The sequence below is a fragment of the Oncorhynchus kisutch genome, linkage group LG29, assembly GCF_002021735.2.
Source record: "Oncorhynchus kisutch isolate 150728-3 linkage group LG29, Okis_V2, whole genome shotgun sequence".
NCBI classification, from domain to species: domain Eukaryota; kingdom Metazoa; phylum Chordata; class Actinopteri; order Salmoniformes; family Salmonidae; genus Oncorhynchus; species Oncorhynchus kisutch.
The window spans coordinates 9,934,862-9,960,473 of record NC_034202.2 but is presented as its reverse complement, the minus strand read 5'-3'; the positions used below and the strand labels follow the sequence as shown (position 1 = coordinate 9,960,473).

Below are 25,612 nucleotides of genomic sequence, written 5' to 3'. Positions count from 1 at the left end.
CTGTTCATCTCGGTAAGCGATTTGTAGGATGCCAGTGTCAGTGGAATGCCCTTTGTGATTGAATAAAATAACCTAAACTGACATGCCCTATCCCTGCAAGTTAACTCTCCTTTCTCTGCATCTTTTCTCTATCAGCTATTCAATCAGACTTAGTAGTTAAGACTGGAGATCTATCAACCCTCTGTAAAGTGTCTCCATTTGCATCTGTCAGTTGTGAGGGTTGACCTGAGGTTGTGTGTTTTCAGGAAGCGTCTTCAGAAGCAGAACATCACGTTCCATCCCAACCATACAGTGTCGTATCTTGAATACAGGAGCTACTTCTTTGAGCCCAGCATGTCAGTGGGCAACGAGTCGGATGTGGTCACCATCCCTAACATGCTGGTGTTGGTAAGACGGCACTGCTGCACACAATATGAACTGGACTCCTATCTCTTTGCCCCCCTCATCTCTCCCCCACTTCATCCCGTTTCTCCTCATCCTCTTTTCCCTCTCCCCTCTGTCTTCCAGGGTGCGGCGGTGATGATGGACAACATGCCACACGCAGTGCGTCTGTTGCTCAGTGCCACCTTTAAGAGCTTTAAGGAGGGACCCTTCCTGAGCAAGTCTGTAGGGGAGCTGATGTGGGGCTACGACAGCAAGCTGGTGGACTTCCTCAATAAGTGGTTCCCTGGGATGCTACCCTCCACTGGCAAGTTTGGCCTCTTCTCTGAGGTGAGTGAGCGGGTGGAGGAGATGAGCGCACAATGACCGGAAGTCTACAGGTACAGTAGCATATGCTAGTGTACCTTTGGACTTCGCCATTGTGCTAACGTTAGTTGGCATTGGCTTGCGAAACCACCTCGTTCTTCCTTCACACTGCACACGGAGACATGATGCGATTCACAAGTTCATCTCTACTCTGAGTAAGTAGCAAAACAATTGCTAGGATCTCACGGTATCCCTTTAATGCTTGAGCTAATTTAATCAAGGCCTCAGTCAGGCTTTGAAATGATGTAGTGCGAGGGCAGTTTCCTGACTGTTAATTCACAGGCAGACCTTAAAGCACTATTAATACCATGTCAGAAATGTCCAGTTGATCAAGTGTTAGATGGCTTACCAGCTATTTAAATCTTGTAGTTATCCAAGCCAAATAATGTGCCTAGTGGCCTCATCCCCCAGGAGGTAGTTTAGTGTTGGAACCTAGATGGACATGACCACATCCACACTCCATCCCCAGGGGACGGTTTGAACAGTTTGGGGTCGTGGGTAGTGAGCAATGACTGTATGAATGGACAAAGCCATCGCACCTCTCATTCCTACGTAAAGATTTTAACCGACTTTATTTGGCTTCAATGCTCTGTTAAGATGCTGTTTTCATGGAGACTTAATATGTGCAGTTTTGAGTTGCTCCTGGAAGTGACTTTGCAGGCTAGCTCAGTGCTGCCCCCTCCATTGAGTAACTCAAGTTCAAGGCTTCAATTGGCATCAAAGTAATCCTTTAACTTCTTCTGTGGGGGGGGTATTTTTAATGTATATAAAAGATAATCTGTTCAAGAACCTTATCTGGTCTATTAGAAGCAATTATTGGTACCATCATTGTCTTCAAAAATGTTTTTATTTAGATTGGCCACGAAGATTGGCATTTTTTCCATTCACTCTAATGGGGGATCCTGTTTTCTGTTAACCATGCCTGCAGTACTGAGGTCAGCCTTAAACTTCTTTGGCTTTTTTTACATTTAAAAAAAAATATTTTCACCTTTTTATTTAACTAGGCAAGTCAGTTAAGAACAAATTCTTATTTATATTGACGAACGCGCTGGGCCAATTGTGCGCCGACTTATGGGACTCCCAATCACGGCCGGTTGTGATACAGCCTGGAATCGAACCAGGGTGTCTATAGTGATACCGCTAGCACTGAGATGCAGTGCCTTAGACCGTTGCAACACTTGGGAGCTTCAATGAGGGGGCAGTCGTTCGCCGCTGGTAAATGACTATCCATCCGGACTTGTGCCACATAGGAAGTATGTGTTTGTGACCCAACCTTCTCAAATAATATATAAGTACCCCTTATCTACAGCCTGTTTAAGTTGGCTGTCTTTTTTTTTTTTGTGTGTGACTGGTTAAATATCAGTCCTTCTGTTTTCTCCCATCAGTTCAACAACTCCAACACTGGTATGTTCACCGTCCACACTGGGAAGGATGACATCCGGCTGATTCACAAAGTGAACTCATGGAATGGCTTGACCAAGGTGAGATGTCTGGAGTTTAGTGATCACACAGCCAGGACCTTTCACCTTTACAGATTTGGTTTGAGAAGGGCAGTTAGAAGCACAGATGAGGGAAAACAAATATGGGCCCTTTGTTTTCATGGGGTCCTTTTACAATGGGAAAGGGGGATACCTAATCTGTTGTACAACTGAATGAATTCAACTGAAATGGGCCCTCTGCATTCAACCCAACCTCTCTGAATCAGAGGTGTGCGGGTGACATCCACGTCATCGGCACCCGGGGAACAGTGGGTTAAATGCCTTGCTCAGGGGCAGGACGACATATTTTTATCTCGTCTGCTCTGGGGTTTGATCCAGCAACCTTTCGGTTACTGGCCCAATGCTCCTACCCACCAGGCTATCTGCCGCTACTGTTACGGAGTGGACCATTTTCACTTGGTCCCCCCCACAACAGGCTTCACTCTGCCTCCACCTCAATGTACACTATCTATTCATCACTGCCACAGTGGTTATGTGTGTATATAGTGCTATTTCTGTGGGTTTTATGACCATTTTCATTATTTTATTTCACTTGTCCTACATGTTAGAGCTCAATGCCTAAGATGTTCCCTGTACCCTGCAATCACACCAACAACCCTATGCATGTGACTATTAAACTCTCAATCTGACTAGCTCAGCTAAATGAATATAAAGTTTGACTTTAGTCAAATCCTGAATGCACTTTTTAAACTTTCTTGCTCTAGAGAGCTTAATGTGTAACGGATGTTAACCTTCTGTCTCTAGTTGATATATTGGAAGACTCCCCAGTGTAACATGATCAACGGTACAGCAGGACAAATGTGGCCGCCCTTCATGACCAAAGAGTCCACACTGCCGTTCTACAGTCCTGACGCCTGCAGGTACACACGCTTTCCAACACTCACGTAGCCTAGTGGTTAGAGCGTTGGGCCAGTAACCGAAAGGTTGCTGGATCGAATCCCCGAGCTGACAAGGTAAAAATCTGTTCTGCCCCTGAGTAAGGCAGTTAACTCACTGTTCCCCGAGAGCCGAAAATGTGGATTATGGCAGGCCCCCCACACCTCTGATTCAGAAGGGTTGGGTTAAATGTGGAAGACACATTTCAGTTGAATGCGTTGTGACTAGGTATCCCCCTTTCTCTCACACACTCTCTATAGGTCTTTGGAGCTGGTGTATCAGCGTGAGGGGATAATGAAAGGGATTCCCCTCTATCGCTTTGTGGCTCCTAAGACGATGTTGGCTAATGGCTCAGACTACGCTCCCAATGAGGGCTTCTGTCCCTGCAGACAATCTGGCCTCCTCAACGTCAGCAGCTGTCGATCCAGTGAGTACAGATGCATACACACTCCCCTACGTATTTATTTGGACAGTGGAGTTTAAACTTGTAGTTTGGCTCCAGCATTTTGAATTTGAGATCAAATGATTCATATCAGGTGACAGTACAGACAGGATGTCACTTATTATTTGAGGGTATTTTCATACATATGATTTACTGTTTAGACATGAATGCACTTTGTATCAAGTCCCATTTGAGGAAGTCATAAGTATTTGGACAAATTCTCTGATAGTGTATTAAAATAGTCAAACGCTTAGTATTTGGTCCCATATTCCTAGGACTCGACGACATCAAGCTTGTCACTCTACAAACATGCCATTTGTAGTTTTTTGTTTTTGCCCAATAGGAACTGAATGATGACTGGAGTAATTATTTCCAAGTGAGATGTTTCTGAGCACATTTCGCTGCTGTTTACCCTGTTAGTCATAACCGACATACCTTGTCTGGCAAACAGACTGGAGGAGGAAGTATGGCGCACACACACCGAGGAACCATGTCGCTGTATAAACACATTGTAGAAACACTTGGGCATGAGACGACAACACGAGTCATTACACACTTATGTTTCCAATAGCGCCCCATAGAACATCACATCTCAAGATCACATGAGCACTTGGCGCCGAATTGTAGCTTGACTAAAGGTGTTAACCCTCCACATCTCTCAAGACACCTGGAGTACTGGGCCAGCCACTCTTAAATATCACCTGGGCCAACACTGATTAAACACTTTCCACTAACAAGATGACAAACCAGCTGAAGTATAACACATTCTGACTAATGAGGTGACACCCATCGGCCCGCTAGCGTCCAACCTCGAAATTCTAAATGGAAAAACCAAAGCCTGTAACAAATTTGTATGCAATTTTACACTTTTTGCCATCGGGTGATGAGAAATGCTTGCAGTTTTCAATGTGATATCTGATTGCGTGATTAACAAAATCAACTGGGGCCCGACAGGCTGTTGAACCATGATTAATAAAAGTTTGGATAGATTTGTATTAGTCTAGCCAGATTTTTATTTTTTTGCTGACATGGGATTATTGAGTGACTGACATAACAAGCGAAACTGCTGTTGCACGTCCAGATTTCAAATTTCTACTATTCTAACTCTTAGAATTGATCCACATGCCTACAAAAGTTGGGCCACCAGTTGCCCGTCCCTGATTTCAAACTAAGTTCTAAATTATGACTCAACCTCTTGTCCACATTATAGTGTCTAGTTTGAGAAACGGACGACCTCACAAGTCCTCAACTGGCAGCTTCATTAACTAGAAACAGTGAAGCGGTGTCTCCAGGATGCTGGCCTTCTAGGCAGAGTTGCGAAGAAAAGCCATATCTCATTCTGGCCAATAAAAAGAGAAGATTAAGATGGGCAAAAGAACACACTCTGAACAGAGGGGGAAAAAGTGTTATGCACAGAAAAATCTAAGTTTGAGGTGTTTGGCTCACGAAGAACATTTGCGAAACGCAGAAAAAAAGATGCTTGATGACATCTGTCAAGCATGGTGGAGGCAATGTGGTGGTCTGGGGGTGCGTTGGTGGTGGTAAAGTGAGATTTGTACAGGGTAAAAGTGAACTTGAAGGAAGGCTATCACTCCATACATCCCCTGTGGACGGTGCTTAATTGAAGCCAATTTATTCCTAGACCAGGAGAATGAGCCAAAGCACAGGTCCAAACTATGGAATAACTATTTAGGGAAGAAGCAGTCAGCTGATATTCTGTCTATAATGGAGTGGCCAGCACCGTCACCAGATCTCAACCCTATTGAGCTGTTGTGGGAACAGCTTGACCGTGTGGTACATAAATGCCCATCCAACTTGTGGGAGGTGCTTGTGGGGTGAAATCTCTTCAGATTACCTCAACAAATTGACAACTAGAATGCCAAAGGTCTGCAAGGCTGTAATTGCTGCAAATGATGGATTCTTTGACGAAATCAGAGTTTGAAGTTCAATTTTTTAAATATAAAAATTAATATTTCATAACCTTAACATCTTGACTATTTCCTATTCATTTTGTGACTCATTTCATGTATGTTTTCTTAGATATTTTTTTTCTTGTCCCAAATGACCCCAAACTTTTGAACGGTAGTGTGCTTGTTAAAAAGGAAATGCATGATGGTACAAGTCAAGGTGACGCTGTATTAATATTGTGTTCTAGACGCCCCAGTGTTCATTTCCCAACCCCACTTCTACAATGCTGACCCTGTGCTGCTGGACTACGTACAGGGACTTCAGCCTACTGAGGACGAACACGGACTTTTCATAGACATCCACCCTGTGAGTAACACATACACGCTGTCCTGAATTGGAACACTTAAACTCAGCAACAACAAAAAAAAGAACGGTCCCTTTTTCAGGACCCTGTCTTTGTAAGATAATCCAAATAATTTCACAGATCTTCATTGTAAAGGGTTTAAACACTGTTTCCCATGCTTGTTCAATGAACCATAAACAATTAATGAACATGCACCTGTGGAATGGTCGTTAAGACACTAACAGCTTACAGATGGTAGGCAATTAAGGTCCGTTAAGAACTTAGGACACTAAAGAGGCCTTTCTACTGACTCTGGATGAAAAACACCAAAAGAAAGATGCCCGGGGTCCCTGCTCATCTGTGTGAATGTGCCTTAGGCATGCTGCAAGGAGGCATGAGGACTGCAGATGTGGCCTGGGCAATAAATTGCAATGTCTGTACTGTGAGACTCCTAAGACAGCACTACAGAGAGACGGGACGGACAACTGATCGTCCTTGCAGTGGCACACCAAGTGTAACAACACCTGCACAGGATCGGTACAGCCGAACGTCACACCTGCGGGACAGGTACAGGATGGTAACAACTGCCCGAGTTACACCAGGAACGCACAATATCGCCATCAGTGCTCAGACTGTCCGCAATAGGCTGAGAGAGGCTGGACTGAGGGCTGTTGTAAGGCAGGTCCTCACCAGACATTACTGGCAACAATGTCACCTATGGGCACAAAGCCACTTGCTGGACCAGACAAGACTGGCAAAAAGTGCTCTTCACTGACAAGTCGCGGTTTTGTCTCACCATGGGTGATGGTCGGATTCACGTTTATCGTCGCAGGAATGAGTGTTACACCGAGGCCTGTGCTCTGGAGCGGGATCGTGCTGGAGGGTCCGTCATGGTCTGCGGCGGTGTGTCACAGCATCATCGGACTGCGCTTGTTATTGCAGGCAATCTCAACGCTGTGCATTACAGGGAAGACATCCTCCTCCCTGATCTGGTACCTTTCCTGCAGGCTCATCCTGACATGACCCTCCAGCATGACAATGCCACCAGCCATACTGCTCGTTCTGTGGGTGATTTCCTGCAAGACAGGAATGTCTTGGTGGAAGAGTGGGGTAACATCTCACAGCAAGAACAGGCAAATCTGGTGCAGTCCATGAGGAGGAGATGCACTGATACTGATGAACATTTGATTTTACCACTCTTTCTCCCCCCCCTCTTTGTTCAGGAACACATTATTTAATTTCTCTTAGTCACATGTCTTTGGCACTTGTTCAGTTTCTAAGTTGTTGATTCATACAAATATTTCCCCATGTTAAGTTTGCTGAAAATAAGCGGGGTTGACATTGAGGACGTTTTCTTTTTCTGCTGAGTTTAAGATGAATTTTTCCCGTTGACTGTGGACTCGTCCCCTTTTTGATCGAATACGTCTTGGATAAGAAGAGATCAGATTAGTGGACGGCCACACACACACCTTTATGATCTATTAGGGTCAAAGACCAGTGGGTTTCTGACAGGCGACCATCCAGAGACAAGACGGCTCCAATGTGGTCTCTACAGTTTCGCAGTCAATCGCTTAACCCCTGAACTAAAACCCCGGTGGGTTTATTTAGATGAAGAACGGCACTTCTCTGACAGATATATTGAGTTCCAGTTAGATTTGCGACGCTGATTTTTAGCCCCACTGGTCTGTATCGGGGGTGTAAGTGTTTCAATACCGTGGTGGTCTTGGTGCCACTTAGTGTCAAAGGTCAAATTGAATGCCTGAAGCATCTGTGCCAAGTTCTTCCCTATTTAGACGTGTGAATTGGGCCCATTCACATTGTTATAAACATATATCTCTGACAGTAAAAGCGAGGCTGTTTCCCCTTATCTAAATTGATTGTGTAAACACATCTGATCTCCTAGCCGTAGCGAACGCACACCATGCAGCCTGTCCTTGAGGCAATCACCTGACGCACACACCGAGGAGGCTTGGCCAGAGCACTTTCTTAGAATTAATTTAGATAACATTTATTTTCCCTGGCTGAGGGTGAGAAACTTGTGTTGGACAGTCATTCTCGTAGATTCACATTTTTTATTTTTGTGTTTGTGACTCCTATGAGTCCTGCCTCTGAACTCATTTGTAGAAAAACATTCATATCCACTCGATGTTTGATGCAAACGTGATCTTCAACTGTGATCGCAGAGAGCTTGGTTTCAAAATACACTTGTGGGGCAGCCAACGTGAGCAGATATCATCCAAATCTTTTTTTGTCCAGCTCCTGTGCCAAGTTGGATATGGTGTACTCTTTTTCATAGTACATTTGTCATTTAGCAGACGCTCTTATCCAGAGCGACTTACAGGAGCAACGGGTTGCTTAATTAAGAGCACATCGACAGATTTTTTAAAAATAAAATAACGTTTTAACCTAGTCGACTCGATGCCTTGCTGTAGAATGTTGGCCACAGCATGAGTTGTTCTTTAGGACTGAAGGCCATTAGTGACCGTGGTTGCTGGGGGTCCTTAATTATATACAGTGCTTTTCTGTGGCAGTAAATGTCCTCCTATAGATTGCACCAAAAAACAGAGCTGATATCTTAACAATCCTCTTAGGCTTGGGGGTCATGGATGTGGTTTAGGTTGCCTGCCATGCAGTCATCCTCCCGGTCCAAGATGAAACTATAAAAAGTCTCAAGTCAAATTGTCTGGAACAGACATTAGCAGCTAAATATTTAAAACGTGTGCATGCTAATGGTAAACTGTCTGGCACAGTTTACCATTAGATAGAAAAGCTACAGCTCCAATTTAGGCTATGTATTACGGTATGAGGAAATGGGTATTATGATGGTGTTGAGATTGCTCCTATAAACAGATTAAGGCCGGGGGGGGGGGGGGGGGGGTGGTGTGGTAAGGCTGTGTCTGGTGCTTTTGGTGATCCCGTACTGTTGCTGGCCAATACACTGCAACTAATTATTGGCACCATGTCCATAATATGGCTGAAGGTGATAAGATGTATTGTACAGATAAGACTGTGCATCTGAGCTGCTAGTATTTGCACCAATAAAGTTGGTTTATGATCGCTGACTAAGCAAGAATCGCACACTTATTTAGGTCACTCTACTATCATACCACTGCCAATTATAAAAGCATTGCAGACATGGCAATAAGCTTTGCCCAGTAATTGTTTATGATCGGTCTGTTGGTGTGTAGCAATTTTAAGGGGGGACAACCACAGCAGGGTTTGAGCCTGTCACTACCAACTGTGCCAATTAGGGCCAGATCTCTTGGTAGTTTACTTCCATACAAGGCGGCGTCGTTATCTAAGTGAAGACATGGTTTGTAACTGCTGTTGTAACGATTGGCAGTGGGATCAGACGTGGACTGTTGAGCAATGCATAGTTCCAGGAGGGAGAGGATATGGCGAGAGGAAGGCTCCCCGATGTGGGACTGACCATCTGGGGTTGGTCAACACCGACTTCCCTCAAGTAACTTCCCTCAAGTAACTTGACTGGGCTTTATGAAAACTGGAAACCATATATCCTGAGGCTGCAGTTAATGTCGCTGAGGATTTTAACAAAGCAAATTTGAGAAAACCACTGCCGAAGTTCTCTCGACTAGCACTCACGCTGGAAAAACACGACCATTGTTACGTTAACTTCCACGATGCATACAAGGCCTCCACCCTCCTTTTGACAAATCTGACCACGGCTCCATTTTGCTCCTCCCTTCCTATAGGCAGAAGCACGGGTACTTCCTGTTTGAGTTGAGGTCTATTCAACGCTGGTCTGACCAATCGGAAACCATACTTTGAGATTGTTTTGATCACGCGGACTGGGATATGTTCCGGGTAGCCTCTGAGAATAACATGGACGAATATGCTGATTCAGTGACTGCGTTTATCAGGAAGTGTATAGGAGATGTTGTACCCACTGTGACTAAAACCTACCCTAACCAGAAACGGTGGATAGACGGCAGCATGCGTAAAACTGAAAGCGTGAACCACTGCATTTAACCATGTCAAGGCGACTAGGAATATGGCCGAATACAAACAGTATTTATTATCCTCCAAGGCAATCAAACAGGTAAAATGTCAGTATAGAGACAAAGTGGAGTTGCAATTCAAGCGGCTCAGACAAGGTACTACATGCGTAAGAGGTTTTCTGTTTTCAATATCTCGCATGGAATAACCTTGATTTCTTAGAACAAGAATAGACTGACGAGTTTCAGAAGAAAGTTGTTTCTGGCCATTTTGAGCCTGTAATCGAACCCAGATACTCAGCTAGTCTAAAGAAGGCCAGTTGTATTGCTTCTTTTAATCAGCACAACAGTTCAGCTGTGATTAACATAATTGCAAAAGTGTTTTCTAATGATAAATGAGCCTTTTTAAAAATGATAGACTTGTCTTAGCTAACAACCTGTTGGAACACAGGAGTGATGGTTGCTGATAATGGGCCTCTGTACACCTATGTAGATATTCCATTTCCAGCTACAATAGTCATTTACAACATTAACAATGTCTACACTTTATTTCTGATCAAATCAAATGTATTTATATAGCCCTTCGTACATCAGCTGATATCTCAAAGTGCTGTACAGAAACCCAGCCTAAAACCCCAAACAGCAAGCAATGCAGGTGTAGAAGCATGGTGGCTAGGAAAAACTGGCCAATACCTAGGAAGAAACCTAGAGAGGAACCAGGCTATATGGGGTGGCCAGTCCTCTTCTGGCTGTGCCGGGTGGAGATTATAACAGAACATGGCCAAGATGTTCAAATGTTCATAAATGACCAGCATGGTCGAATAATAAGGCAGAACAGTTGAAACTGGAGCAGCAGCGTGGACTGGGGACAGCAAGGAGTCATCATGTCAGGTAGTCCTGGGGCATGGTCCTAGGGCTCAGGTCCTCCGAGAGAGAGAGAAAGAAAGAGAAGGAGAGAATTAGAGAACGCACACTTAGATTCACACAGGACACCGAATAGGACAGGAGAAGTACTCCAGATATAACAAACTGACCCCAGCCCCCCGACACAAACTACTGCAGCATAAATACTGGAGGCTGAGACAGGAGGGGTCAGGAGACACTGTGGCCCCATCCGAGGACACCCCCGGACAGGGCCAAACAGGAAGGATATAACCACACCCACTTTGCCAAAGCACAGCCCCCACACCACTAGAGGGATATCTTCAACCACCAACTTACCATCCTGAGACAAGGCTGAGTATAGCCCACAAAGATCTCCGCCACGGCACAACCCAAGGGGGGGGCGCCAACCCAGACAGGATGAACACAACAGTGAATCAACCCACTCAGGTGACGCACCCCCTCCTGGGACGGCATGAGAGAGCCCCAGCAAGCCAGTGACTCAGCCCCTGTAATAGGGTTAGAGGCAGAGAATCCCAGTGGAAAGAGGGGAACCGGCCAGGCAGAGACAGCAAGGGCGGTTCGTTGCTCCAGAGCCTTTCCGTTCACCTTCCCACTCCTGGGCCAGACTACACTCAATCATATGACCCACTGAAGAGATGAGTCTTCAGTAAAGACTTAAAGGTTGAGACCGAGTTTGCGTCTCTGACATGGGTAGGCAGACCGTTCCATAAACATGGAGCTCTATAGGAGAAAGCCCTGCCTCCAGCTGTTTGCTTAGAAATTCTAGGGACAATTAGGAGGCCTGCGTCTTGTGACCGTAGCGTACGTGTAGGTATGTACGGCAGGACCAAATCAGAGATAGGTAGGAGCAAGCCCATGTAATGCTTTGTAGGTTAGCAGTAAAACCTTGAAATCAGCCCTTGCTTTGACAGGAAGCCAGTGTAGAGAGGCTAGCACTGGAGTAATATGATCAAATTTTTTGGTTCTAGTCAGGATTCTAGCAGCCGTATTTAGCACTAACTGAAGTTTATTTAGTGCTTTATCCGGGTAGCCGGAAAATAGAGCATTGCAGTAGTCTAACCTAGAAGTAACAAAAGCATGGATTAATTTTTCTGCATAATTTTTGGACAAAGTTTCTGATTTTTGCAATGTTACGTAGATGGAAAAAAGCTGTCCTTGAAATGGTCTTGATATGTTCTTCAAAAGAGAGATCAGGGTCCAGAGTAACGCCGAGGTCCTTCAGTTTTATTTGAGACGACTGTACAACCATTAAGATTAATTGTCAGATTCAACAGAAGATCTCTTTTGTTTCTTGGGACCTAGAACAAGCATCTCTGTTTTGTCCGAGTTTAATAGTAGAAAGTTTGCAGCCATCCACTTCCTTATGTCTGAAACACATGCTTCTAGCGAGGGCAATTTTGGGGCTTCACCATGTTTCATTGAAATGTACAGCTGTGTGTCATCCGCATAGCAGTGAAAGTTTACATTATGTTTTCGAATAACATCCCCAAGAGGTAAAATATATAGTGAAAACAATAGTGGTCCTAAAACGGAACCTTGAGGAACACCGAAATTTACAGTTGATTTGTCAGAGGACAAACCATTCGAAGAGACAAACTGATATCTTTCCGACAGATAAGATCTAAACCAGGCCAGAACATGTCCGTGTAGACCAATTTGGGTTTCCAATCTCTCCAAAAGAATGTGGTGATCGATGGTATCAAAAGCAGCACTAAGGTCTAGGAGCACGAGGACAGATGCAGAGCCTCGATCCGATGCCATTAAAATGTCATTTACCACCTTCACAAGTGCCGTCTCAGTGCTATGATGGGGTCTAAAACCAGACTGAAGCATTTCATATACATTGTTTGTCTTCAGGAAGGCAGTGAGTTGCTGCGCAACAGCCTTCTCAAAAAATGTTGAGAGGAATGGAAGATTCGATATAGGCCGATAGTTTTTTATATTTTCTGGGTCAAGGTTTGGCTTTTTCAAGAGAGGCTTTATTACTGCCAATTTTAGTGAGTTTGGTACACATCCAGTGGATAGAGAGCCGTTTATTATGTTCAACATAGGAGGGCCAAGCACAGGAAGCAGCTCTTTCAGTAGTTTAGTTGGAATAGGGTCCAGTATGCAGCTTGAAGGTTTAGAGGCTATGATTATTTTCATCATTGTGTCAAGAGATATAGTACTAAAACACTTGAGCGTCTCTCTTGATCCTAGGTCCTGGCAGAGTTGTGCAGACTCAGGACAACTGAGGTTTGGAGGAATACGCAGGTTTAAAGAGTCCGTAATTTGCTTTCTAATAATCATAATCTTTTCCTCAAAGAAGTTAATGAATTTATCACTGCTAAAGTGAAAGTCATCCTCTCTTGGGGAATGCTGCTTTTTAGTTAGCTTTGCGACAGTATTAAAAAGGAATTTCGGATTGTTCTTATTTTCCTCAATTAAGTTAGAAAAATAGGATGATCGAGCAGCAGTAAGGGCTCTACGGTACTGCACGGTACCATCCTTCCAAGCTAGTCGGAAGACTTCCAGTTTGGTGTGGCGCCATTTCCGTTCCAATTTTCTGGAAGCTTGCTTCAGAGCTCGGGTATTTTCTGTGTACCAGGGAGCTAGTTTCTTATGAGACATTTTTTTTGTTTTTAGGGGTGCAACTGCATCTAGGGTATTGCGCAAGGTTAAATTGAGATCCTCAGTTAGGTGGTTAACTGATTTTTGTCCTCTGGCGTCCTTGGGTAGGCAGAGGGAGTCTGGAAGGGCATCAAGGAATCTTTGTGTTGTCTGTGAATTTATAGCACGACTTTTGATGTTCCTTGGTTGGGGTCTAAGCAGATTATTTGTTGCAATTGCAAACGTAATAAAATGGTGGTCCGATAGTCCAGGATTATGAGGAAAAACATTAAGATCCACCACATTTATTCCATGGGACAAAACTAGGTCCAGCGTATGACAGTGAGTGGGTCCAGAGACATGTTGGACAAAACCCACTGAGGCTCCGAAAGCCTTTTGGAGTGGGTCTGGACTTTTCCATGTGAATATTAAAGTCACCAAAGATTAGAATATTATCTGCTATGACTACAAGGTCCGATAGGAATTCAGGGAACTCAGTGAGAAACGCTGTATATGGCCCAGGAGGCCTGTAAACAGTAGCTATAAAAAGTGATTGAGTAGGCTGCATAGATTTAGATGTTATAACTGTATTATGGCTTGGGGGTAGAAGGTGGGTGGGTGGGGTGGTTGTATGTTAGTCAGGGTGTGTCACGATCTAAACTCAGGTTAAGATAATGACAGATCAATAACCTCCCTTCAGTCAGTTTTCAGTCATCTATTGATTTCTGTTAATGTTCACATATGTAGCATTGCATATGAATGTAACCTATAGATATACTGACGTCTTAGTTAGTGGACTCAGTTGATAATGTTGGTTTAGCAGTCTGTTTTATGGCTATAAGCAGTAAAATTTGAATGTGACAATGGTGGAGAGATTGCTCTTATTGACCAAAGTCTCATGTTATCCAGTCATATTAGGGCTGGGACTTGCCAGAGTCGATATGATATCACGATACGTAGTTGCTGAGATATGTAGTGCGACTCTATGTATTTGCCATTTTTTTGAAGATTCAAACGTGTTGCTCACTATGCCTGCTGCAGAGGGACAAAGGGAATGCTGAAAACCAGTTTTGATCAGTCAGGGAAGTAAGTGATGACACGTTGCCTCACTATTTAACCCTGTGACCCAAGCATAGATTCAAATGAAGGGGGGGAAAAAAACCTATTACTCGCCAGAAATGCTTGTAAAAAGCCTCGTAAAAATAACTTTGTCTTTTACAAATTTCAAAATCTATCTGCTGGAAGTGTTGCAAAAAATGCAACATTGGGCTTCAATGGTAAAAAAAAACATTTTAACTGTGAAATTGATATTAAAATCACATGAAAATGGATCAAAAGTGTATACATGTGATATAAAATAGTGTCTCATGGTGTATACATTAAATATTACTTCTATTCGAATCTGAAATAGCCAAATTGATCAATTTGACCAATTCAAATGTTAAACTTTTTTTTGATAACCCAAAATAGTTTATCCTTAGTATTTAATTCTTTCTATGTAGAGAACATCTAACACATTTTTTAGTAAGAAGAGAACTGTACTACTTACCATAAAATGAATGGTCTCATAAACCACTATTTAAAAAAATAATAATATATATGACATTTAATGTGACAAGTTACGTAAGTAATTGGTTGTCCATATTTGGAAGGGAAACAATCCAACGTGTCTATCAATATATGATCTTGACCCAATGTCTGTTTGGCAACCCTTTAAGCCTTTAGTGTTTTTACGAAACTAACTCTGGCTCGGGAATGTTTTGTTTCTGGAGTTTTTCACTTATTTTTGTTTAACATAAAGAAGGAACACATTTTTCTAGTCATGTACTGGTGTGAGCTTGTGTAGGTGACCAGTGTGGTGCCAGATGCGTGGACAGTTTTCCAATGTTTCAGAGGCTGCAGATGCCACAATCATACTGACACAACGCATACTACCAAGAGATATGTGGGCCTAATGAGCTGCACTTTGTAGTGTTAGACCTTTTTTAGTTTAGGACCTGTACAGGATGCAAATCAGATTTTTTTTGTTTGTTTTGCAAAGTTGGTCTCACGGTTTAAAAAGAAGCTGCAGAACAAGCTATATGATGACAAATACTGGAATATTGGTTCAGGTACAACTAACTTACGCTAGCTAACGCTACCTACAGTAAACACGATTGAGTCATATCAATATCATCTAAAATATTACTAACTTTTTGCGATTTTTGTTAGCCTAAGTCATATGGTGTGACATGATATCGGCAGGTGTTGGTGTTTCAGATGGGGTATTAAGCGACTCATGACATAAGTTGTGAAAGTAGGCAGAGGTAGGCGTCTGACGACGCCGCCTTCACAAACTGCAGGCCTTTTTGCTCAAATCAGGTTTGGAATACTGACTGAACAGCAAGTGACCAAATCGGAGCTGTTTGTGGGTTCAGACAGCAGTCATTTGCTGATGTGGCAGTTCTAGATGGGTGAGTACGCAGTGGTGTTGGCGCTCGTGCTTCCTGTCACTCAGAAGTTATGTAGCAAGCGAAAGCTATTTTTGGTTTTAAAAAATATATATATATATTTTTAGGATCCCAATTAGCTGTTGCAAATGCAGTAGCTACTCTTCCTGGGGTCCACATGAAACATAATACAGAACATGCTTACAATATTTTAGATTAAGGCTGGAATGTAAAGTGGAACAAGTCAAGGTCTGAGTACTTTCTGAAGGCACTGTATAGTTGAGTTCAGGACTTATCTTGATCACCGTTGGTGTTTTTATGTTTTTCATTTGTCATTTTTAAAATGAATATGCCAGTGAACTGAACAGTTGATTTGTGAGGTTGGACTGATGCTCAGTCTCCGAGCTCATAGTGGTGGTGTCCGTATGTGTATGCCACTTGTGTTAAATTAACTCGCCGTGTGTTTTTAATCCCGTGTTTTGACAAAATGCAGACTTTAAACTATGCCAGTCAAGTTATGAGGGGATTCACTCGTTTGTGGCACAAAACTGTTTGGGAACAAGGGAGTGGAATGAAATGATCCTGGTAAAAGAGAAGGCGAGACTAGATGTGTGGTTCTTGCTCTCTCCCTAAGCTTAACGACTGTATCCAAATAAGAGGGCAGAGAGCCTTTGTCCAAACACACTATTTTTCCATTGAGGACGCGCAGTGCTTTCTCATTAATGTGCATTTCCTCTCCTTCAACGGAGCATTTGTTTACTTGCTTACTGTAGCAAGTATTTTTGCAGTGACACTCTCCTCTGTCCTTATCCTTTTTTTCTTTCTATCCTTTCCCACTTTTCGCGGATTGTTTGTGCTATTCAGAGGGTGAATGGGCAAGACAAAAGATTGCAGTACTTTTGAACAAGGTGTGGTTCTAGTTGCCAGGTGCACCGGTTTGAATGTGTCAAGAACCGCAGCGCAGTTTGTCCCCGCGTGTATCCAGAATGGTCCACCACCCAAAGGACATCCAACAACTGGACACAACTGTGGGAAGCATTGGAGTCAACTTGGGCCGGCGTCCCTGTGGAACGCTTTTGACACCTTGGAGTCCATGCCCTGATGATTCTGAGGCTGTTCGGAGTGCAAAAAAGGGGTGCAACTCAATATTAGGAAGTTGTTCTTAATGTTTTGGACACTAAGTGTATCTATTTCTCTCTCTGCAGGAGACTGGTGTGCCTCTGAATGTATCTATCCGTCTGCAGCTCAACCTGTACATGAAGGAGGTGTCGGGTATCACGTAAGGACCCCCCCCCCCCCCCCCCAACCCAGCACTCCTCACATGATGACAACTCCTTATCCCTGACCTTTAACCCCAAAGGCAAAAAAGCTGAAGGATCCCGTTCAATCTGGGAGTTTCAGTTCTTTATTTGGATGTGTCTTTGTGCATCTCTGTGAGTGAATCTTTTGTCTGTTGCAGGGAAACAGGGAAGATCTCAGAGGTTGTGATGCCCATGATCTGGTTTGAGGAGGTGAGTGGTGATGAGACTATTACTGGGTTCGTTTACCCCCTAACCTGCTCTCTACCTCTACCCCCCCCCCCCCCCCCCCCCCAACACTCTCCTAACCTAACCAACACACTCTCTATCTCTCACCCATACCCCTAGATCAGTGTTTCTTAATCCTCGTCCTGGGGACCCAAAGGGGTACACCTTTTGTTTTTGTAATATCACTGCCAACCTGATACCAGTAATCAACTCACCAAAGACTAGGATTAAGCATCCCCGCCCTAACGTGTGTCTAGCCCTTTATAACACCCTCATAACTCTGTCCGCTCATCAGATTTGCGTTCCACGTGTTTCTCTCTCTCGTAGAATGGCTATATGGACGGTGCCATCGTGAAAACGTTCCACACCAACCTGGTGCTATTGCCAATGGTGATGGTGTACATGCAGTACTGTTTCCTAGTCCTGGGCCTGGCCACTGTTCTGGGAGCTGTACTCCTACACTACAGTGGGAAGGTAAGGCCTCTACAGGCCTCTATGGTCTCTGCTCGCTGACTGTGTGGATGGGAACGTTTTGCGTGTTGGATGGGAGAGCGAGAGTGTTTGTGTGTTCACAAACAGAATGTGCGGCAAGTAGTTGTGAGAGGGGAGAGACATGAGTCATTCTTTAGTTTGCATGGGTACTAGGTACTGTGACTCTTGCAGTCTTGAGCAGCCCTTTGTTACCCACCAGAGAACAGGCTCTTCCCACAGCCTCGGCTAACAAACCAACACACTGGCGCCCCCCTTTCTAACCATCAGAAAGGGTGCTGTGAGGTTTCCATCTCCCTCTGAGTGGCTGTAGATTGTGATTTATACAGTACAGTGGTGCCACTTCGGGACACACACACACACACACACAGTGCCACCTCCACTCCCTCACTCTCGTTAGACTAATCATGGGAGAGATTTCCTTAACAGACACTCATCCAAAGGCAGATGTTGTATTTTACATGGCTGACTCTATACGTTAGCCAGTTAATTTGCTCAATGCATGAACGGAACTCTCAAGCCAATGCTAACTAGAGTTGTTGCGACGACTTGAAGTCTATGGGTATATGCTAGATTAGCTCAATGATGACGTCTATGGGTGTATGTACTAGCAGATACCCTCAGACACTCAGTCCTTGTGCTAACGCCAGTTAGCATTGGCTCACGAAAGTACCTTCTCAAACTTCATACTGGACACGGACACAGAAATGGTCTCCACAAGTTCATCTGACTCTGGGGAAGTAGACTAAGGGCCTCATTGCCAAGATTCTTAAAAGGATACTTCAGGATTAAGTATGGGGTTATTTGGTGTATCAAGTCAGTTCTATGCCCATTTCAAGGTTATTTTAGTTTTGGAACACAATGTTCCCCAGAGACCATAAAGACTACCCAGACGTACAGTGTATGGTTATGGCATGTACACAGGCATTTCAGGTCACGTGGTTATGACTAGTGTGGTGTGAACGGGTTTCTTTCTTGCAGGTGTTGTTGAAAAAAGATCCGTCTACAGTGATAGAGAACCACGGGGTTGGTTTACACATTAAACTGTTCCAATCACTCCAGAAAATATGCCTCTGTCAATCAGGAGAATGTGATGGCAATATGAATATAAAATTATATACCCTGACAGCTTCTGATCGGCTTTGATTTGATTATAAGGACCCATCCGTAGGGAGGGGAAGGCCAACTTTGGGCCTTGGGGGCTGCTCCCCCATGTGCAGGCTTTTTCTCCAGCCAAGCACTTGCACACTAGTGTTCATGGTCTTCGATCTTTATTAAAGTTATGTTGATGGAGATTGAAGACGGTGAGTACTGTTGTGTTAGCTGAGCCAGGTGTGTGTGTGGAAGCTGGGTTGTCGCAAAATGGCTGCACACGCTGGCCTTCCCCGACCGGAGTTTTCCTGATCCGGGGGGGGGGGGAGAGAATGTGTATAAACGTGTCAGTTTCAGCCTGATTGTATTTACTGTACGAAGTTGATTTGATCAGAGGAATATGGAATTTGATCATCCCTTCTCAACTGGGTCAGGTGTCAATCAATCCAAATGGTACAATTGATTTGTCAAGACTGTCTGAGGTGCGTCATTAACCAATCGCATGAGCCCTGCATGCCACACCTTTTAAATATGTTGTCTTTCTCAGTTTTGAATCTACACACACAAACTGCAAAAATTAAAACACACACTGCATGAACACACACATTCAGCCCGTGATTAAATGACCCAATGGCTGAGTGACTAAATACTGCACTTCCTGTCTGTCAGTCAAATCAACCACCTGACAGCCAATCAGGTTGGTCAATGATTTCCTGTAGCTGCTTCTGACTGGCTCATTAGTAAAGGTCTGGCTATCTTTTAGGCAACGGTTAAAGACCCAGTAAACGGCACCGATGGACACATTTATCATGAATGGCACAGGTAGGTTTCAGGCCGACATGCACACTCACCCTTTTCCTGTACATTGTGTGTGTGCACTTTTTTTTTTTTCTACAGGTCACACGAACATAAACTGAGGGCTCACACGAGGCATCACGCTCACCCATATTTAATGTACAAACATCACTATCATTTAAAATCAACTCTTCTTATCCGCTGTTGTGCCATGTTTCATACGACCCAGTGGTCTGCCCATGTTTGTTTAAGTGTCCAGTCAATCTGAACATGGTTTGAGCCAGAACTCCCGACAGGCTATAGTTAACTTTCTCTTGCAGCAGACCCTCTGGTTGAAGACTGCTGTTAAACAATTAGGATCAATGTTTTGGGAGTTTAAATGATGTTACCCGAATGTGGATTACAGGCGACGTTCTGTAGTCAAACGGGTGTATTCATTACGGAAACAGTTTGCTTCCATTTTGTTTGAGGTAAACAACTCGACAAGAGTGTCTATTGAACATATTCGGGTAGGTTCCTCCATTTTTTGTTCCGGTTGTTTCAGTTTAAGACTGTTTACAACAGAATCAGTGGAATGAATACACCCAATGTAAATCAAACTGAAAAGTATCTGAAAATGTCTGTTTTGGTACGAGGCATTGGTTATGGGCCTTTTGTAGTGAAAAGGTGTTGGTGTGTAAGTTTGATAGATCATTAAGAAGTTTACTCTATGCCCACCACAGGAGGCTGGTGAGTGGAGGACAGCTCATAATAATAAAAACTGAGATGAAGTGAATTGTATCAAATGCAAGGAAACCATGTCTATCATTCCAGCTATTTACTATGAGCCTGTTCTTCCAAATTTAAGGTGCCACCAGCCTCCTGTGATGCACAAATTAACTCAATGAAATGACGGTGTCCGCTGCCTAGTTCGGCTCCAAAACAGACTTGATCCTCACTACGTTGACGGTGTTGTGCTTCTAACATCCGTTCTCTTATACCCTCGCCTCTGACTTCTCCCATCCCGTTTCTTTCTCCTGACAGATCATAAAATGTGAGAGGACTGTCATACCGGACGCCAGCGTGAGCACTTCATCCAGCGAGCAAACCCCTCTAATACAGGACCATGTGGACTAACACGCATGTAGGGGGCGAGCTGCCTAGCCCAGTTCTGCATGTGTTTTATTGAGACTGATGATCACTGGAACTCCAAAAACCACTGATTCTCTCCTGCTATCTATATCTCTCTCTCTCTCTCTCTCTCTCTCTCTCTCTCTCTCTCTCTCTCAGCTATAAACTTTCTCACCTGGTACAATTTTCACCTGGTCCTGCATCTGCTCCGGGAGACTTCATTCTGTTCAGTACTCACCGGTCAACAGGGAAGGGCAGGACCACCCCGGTTGGTTCTGCTCTCTGGTGGTGTCCCATCCAATCCTCCAATGAGGATCCACTATTGGACTACATCACCGCATCCTCAGTCACTGTTATGTGAATCCTTCCTTTGTCTGTTGGTCCTTCCAGTTCCTCCGATGTTTTAACAACTTACTATCATGTGTTTTTACTATTCCTGAAATGCCATAGGAAACCACACCACTAGATCTGTATTGTCCTGCTTTCCTCTCCTCTGGTGTGTGTGTAGAAGTTGCCTGTATGCACAGACCTAGGATCAGATAATCCTACCCTTTGCCTTTTAGGGGAAGAAATGGAAAAGTGACCCAAAATCGGCACCTAAAAGCAATGTCATTCTACAATATCTCACCAGAACAACGAATCAAAAAGTGAACTTGTTTCTGGGGTAAAGTCCAGTCAATTCAGGAAGTAGACTGAAATTCCAACTATCTTCCATGCTTTTCAATTAGGGGAAACTGGAATTTGGTTTACTTTCTGACTTGACTGGCATTTAAATGGGATTTACCCCCAACTCAGGGACAAAGGCTTACCCACTCAAGCTGCTCCAAAAACGCATGACTTGTCGGTGTTCCACATGGGATATTATTTGTCTTTTTACCTAAGCACAGTACTTGACTTGGGCAGGAGCTCACTGGAACTGAGTACCGGCAACTCAATGTTCTTCTGCTTGAATTCCTGCACCTCCTATTGAGTATTAACTCAAGTATTAAGGAGTTCTCTACCAGCACCCAAAATGAGTACCGGAAAGTCGAACACATTCCTAAACATGTCTACACCATCAGCTAGAATTCATAGCAAACCGAAGGAAGGGTGTGTGAAAACAAAAGGGATATATATTTACAATGCATTCTATTTGGCAATGTCCTTGAGTGTCCTGAAAGGCATCTTACATAAAATCTGGTGCTGTACATAAAATCTATTTCATTTAGGCCTATGTAATGAATTTGAATGAATTATTTACCGGGGAAACCCAAAAAAGAAACTGTCAGCTTACCCATTTCAAAATAATGGGAGGGTTCTTGTACGTGTCACTTCACACTGATACCATGTGCAGCAAACCGTAGCAATAGCTGTGTAGGCTAGACTGTGTAGGATACTCACCGTGAGCCAGCGGGAGCTCACTAGCCAACAACGCTCACTGTTTACATTTTTTTTTTTTTTTAAGATCCCATTTCTAGAAGAGGATGTTGGAGCATATGCCATGTTATTTGATCTTAGTGATTTCACCATGAAGGGCCTCCTGTCCCCCTCCTATATTACTCACGGATCTCATTTAAGGGCCTTTTAAGACATTGTCAGTCAATTCAATCAGCGCTTACAATTCTGTTTTCATTCAACACTTTTTTATTTGTGAAATGATGAAACGCTCTTCTCTACTTCGACTCATGGACATCAGTCCAGTGAAAAAGTTATTTAAATGTATGCTCCGATGTGCCTCGCAAATAATAGGCTATTGTCTTACCCGTGTTAATAGCCTAGCGTGAGACTAATTTTGAAATAGAAGGGATTCTATGTTATAAGGGTAGGCCTACGTGGATAAAACTGGATCTGTTATTTATATATGAAAATAGGCATATGCATGAAACAGTCAAACCTGTATTTCCAGTCAATGATTTTTAGGAATTGAATTGGAAACAGAACTGTGCCCTGTTTCTCTGCCCATGCATTATAGTTAGGCCCTATAGGCTATCGATCATTTAATTGTTCATCAGATACTTCATATACAATTAATTATATTCTCACCCATTACGTTATTGTCAATTTAATCCAGTCTTTATGCTAACTATATGTAAAATTACTTTTGATATGGTTTATGTGTTGGGCCATCGGCTGCACAGACCTGATGGGCAGGGGAGGGAGTGACATCCTCTTAATATCAACCAGAATTGAGGTTATAAGCATTGCGATTCTAACAACGATCATGTGTTGGACTTATTTAGGACAGGGGTGACTGCTTTAAAAAATAAAAATGGCAGAGTAATTGGATAAAGTGGATTTCCAGTCAATGACTTTTGGCTCTCCTAGTGTTGAAGGGTTACATTTGTGGCTGCCTAGTCTACTAGTCTCCTGGTTGCTGATCCAGAGAAGTTGCCAAGCCTGTTGTGATTATTACTGCTATATCAGGGTGTTTTATGTTCTAGTCTCACTCTATTAATTATAGCTCTATGGTTTATGTGTAGGTCCGAGTTTTTTTTTTTTTTTGGACCACCTACATTTTTGCGGGCCCTGCCATGAATGGATTTCTGCCTATGCCACTGCCTCGACCCCATTTTTTTTTTTTTCATTTTTTGTTGTTGTAATTGTTAGGAATAACGCTTCATTCAGAGTAAATTAGTTGACCTAGAAATGTCCCTCTACTGAGGCACTAATAATGACTGATGTTTTACTACACCGATGTGCCTTTTCAATTGGAAACTTCTCCTTTGCCCAAAAGGACTCCTAAACCCTTGCCACTCCATGTAGATTTGAGAGGATTGGATCTGGTAGCTCCACCTTACCCTCTCTGGATTTTCTCCATACAGCAAATGCTCATGGGCGTCCAAGGCTAGGGGTCAATTTGGAATTGGGACGTTTATGGTGTGTATTGTGGCCAAAGACCAGGGGTGCTCAAACTTTTGGGTGGTGGGCCACGGGCTGAACGTATAAGTATTTATTAAAATTTCAATAAAAGATCGCTTTTTAGTAAGCAAACATAAAATCGCACTTCAAAACATTGTAGCCGTAACTTGAAACCCAACTACATTCTGATTACCACCTCACAGGCAAGACAATTTAGTGTCCCCTCCCCCCAGGGGCCATTGTACAAATGTTGTCGGCCCTGCCATAGACCATACTGTACACAGTAATAATTCTGTGATTGACTGTAAAGAGCGTAGTACCTAAAAATGCTTGTGTCCAAACTATGGCTGTGTCTCAAATGGCACCCTATTCCCTATATAATACACTACCTTTGGCCAGAGTGCACTATTAGGGTGCCATTTGGGACGTACGTATTGGGGAATAGGGTGTCTCTTGGGACACATATATTGGGGAATAGGGTGTCTCTTGGGACACATATATTGGGGAATAGGGTGTCTTTTGGGAGGCACACAAGGGTCTGTATGTGTTTCATTGTGCTTTTTGACCATGCAGGATCTTTGAATGAGATGGCTGTTGTGAGATTTGTGAATTTGCACCATCGTACTCCTTTAAGTGTCGAGGATAATTTTGTAAATAAATGTGCCATGAATTGGCGTACATTACTTCCACTGCTGGGTTGGTCTCCTGTGGTATTTTACATCGGGGGTGTGTGCTTGTGTGATGACGTAAACATACTTTTATATTGCTAAAACACAGACCTGTTCATACTTAAAGTGCAATATAACCCATGATGCTTCCGATGTGTGTGCTCTGTACGCATGTTTTAAATGCGTCATTGTAGAACTGTGTATGCATGATTGTGTGCTTTATTTGTAATGCATACAAAGACATTGCATTACACACACACACAGTGTTAATGTTAGTGTGTGTGTGTCTTCTGGTGGTGTGGGAAGTGTTTGACATTCATGGGAATGACTCCAGTGGTCAACAGAATGAAGGTGATGACAATCACAACGGCTACTATGCCAACAATCAGGAACGAGCCACCATTTCACTTTCTCTCTTTTTTTCCCTCCAGCTTTGACTAAACACACCAGAGAAAGAGAAGGGTAAAACATGCACTGTAGTCTATGGCATGTGGTGAACTGCCAAGATCCCACTGTTTGGATAGTTTGAGCATCTATTAGGGACTATCAACGACAACTTGATATGCAACAACTTTGGAAAGAGAGAGAGAGGAGGAAGGAGCATAGAGTAAGAGAGTTGGTTTGGGATATTTAGACATCTTCCTGATTCTTCAGTCCTCTTCTATAGTCCCAGGGCCACCCATAGAAATAGAAAGGATGTCTCCATTCAAGATGATAATGGCATACTACCATGACAATCCAGCATCAGTTGATAGAATGAAACACCATGGGAATTATTGCATCACCAGGCAGCCATTGCGACTTTACCAGTCACATTGCCAGGGTTAGAGCTTCCAAGCCACACCTGTAAAATCAAGCATGCAACCATGCAATCTCCATAGACAAACATTGGCAGTAGGACGGCCTTACTGAAGAGCTTAATGACTTTCAACGTGGCACCGGCATAGGATGCCACCTTTCCAGTCAGTTTGTAAAATTTCTGCCCTGGTAGAGTTGCACCGGTCAACTGTAAGTGCTGTTATTGTGAAGTAGAAACATCTAGGAGCAAAAAGGCTCAGCTGCGAAGTGGTAGGCCACACAAGCTCACAGAACTGCACTGCCAAAAAAAATGGCTGTCCTCGGTTGCTACACTCACTGCCGAGTTCCAAACTGCCTCTGGAAGCAACGTCAGCACAATAATTGTTCGTAGGGAGCTTCATGAAATGGCTTTCCATGGCCGAGCAGCCACAGACAAGCCTAAGATCACCATGCGCAAGGCCAAGCATCGGCTAGAATGGTGTAAAGCTCACTGCCATTGGACTCTAGAGCAGTGGAAAAGCATTCTCTGTGTGTGATGAATCACGCTTCACCATCTGGCAATCCGACGGATAAATCTGGGTTTGGCGGATACCAGGAGAAT

The 25,612-nt window shown here is 43.6% G+C and overlaps 1 protein-coding gene across 4 annotated transcripts in view; it reads left to right on the top strand.

Annotated features, from left to right (window-relative positions):
- The window catches only part of LOC109880098 (scavenger receptor class B member 1-like), a 32,207-nt gene extending 7,971 nt beyond the window's left edge, over positions 1 to 24,236 (top strand). Inside the window, exons 3-14 of one of the 4 annotated variants that reach the window (XM_031808967.1) lie at positions 246 to 387; positions 508 to 711; positions 2,133 to 2,228; positions 2,991 to 3,106; positions 3,383 to 3,549; positions 5,720 to 5,838; positions 16,901 to 16,974; positions 17,155 to 17,206; positions 17,549 to 17,695; positions 18,692 to 18,736; positions 19,566 to 19,624; positions 20,621 to 24,236. In XM_031808967.1, coding sequence (XP_031664827.1) covers positions 246 to 387; positions 508 to 711; positions 2,133 to 2,228; positions 2,991 to 3,106; positions 3,383 to 3,549; positions 5,720 to 5,838; positions 16,901 to 16,974; positions 17,155 to 17,206; positions 17,549 to 17,695; positions 18,692 to 18,736; positions 19,566 to 19,624; positions 20,621 to 20,627 — 1,228 coding nt within the window. In that variant the 3' untranslated portion in view covers positions 20,628 to 24,236. The remainder of the gene's footprint in view (positions 1 to 245; positions 388 to 507; positions 712 to 2,132; positions 2,229 to 2,990; positions 3,107 to 3,382; positions 3,550 to 5,719; positions 5,839 to 16,900; positions 16,975 to 17,154; positions 17,207 to 17,548; positions 17,696 to 18,691; positions 18,737 to 19,565; positions 19,625 to 20,620) is intronic. The other 3 variants (XM_031808969.1, XM_031808968.1, XM_031808970.1) reach the window with 3 other exon arrangements.
- The last annotated feature ends 1,376 nt before the right edge of the window (positions 24,237 to 25,612 follow it).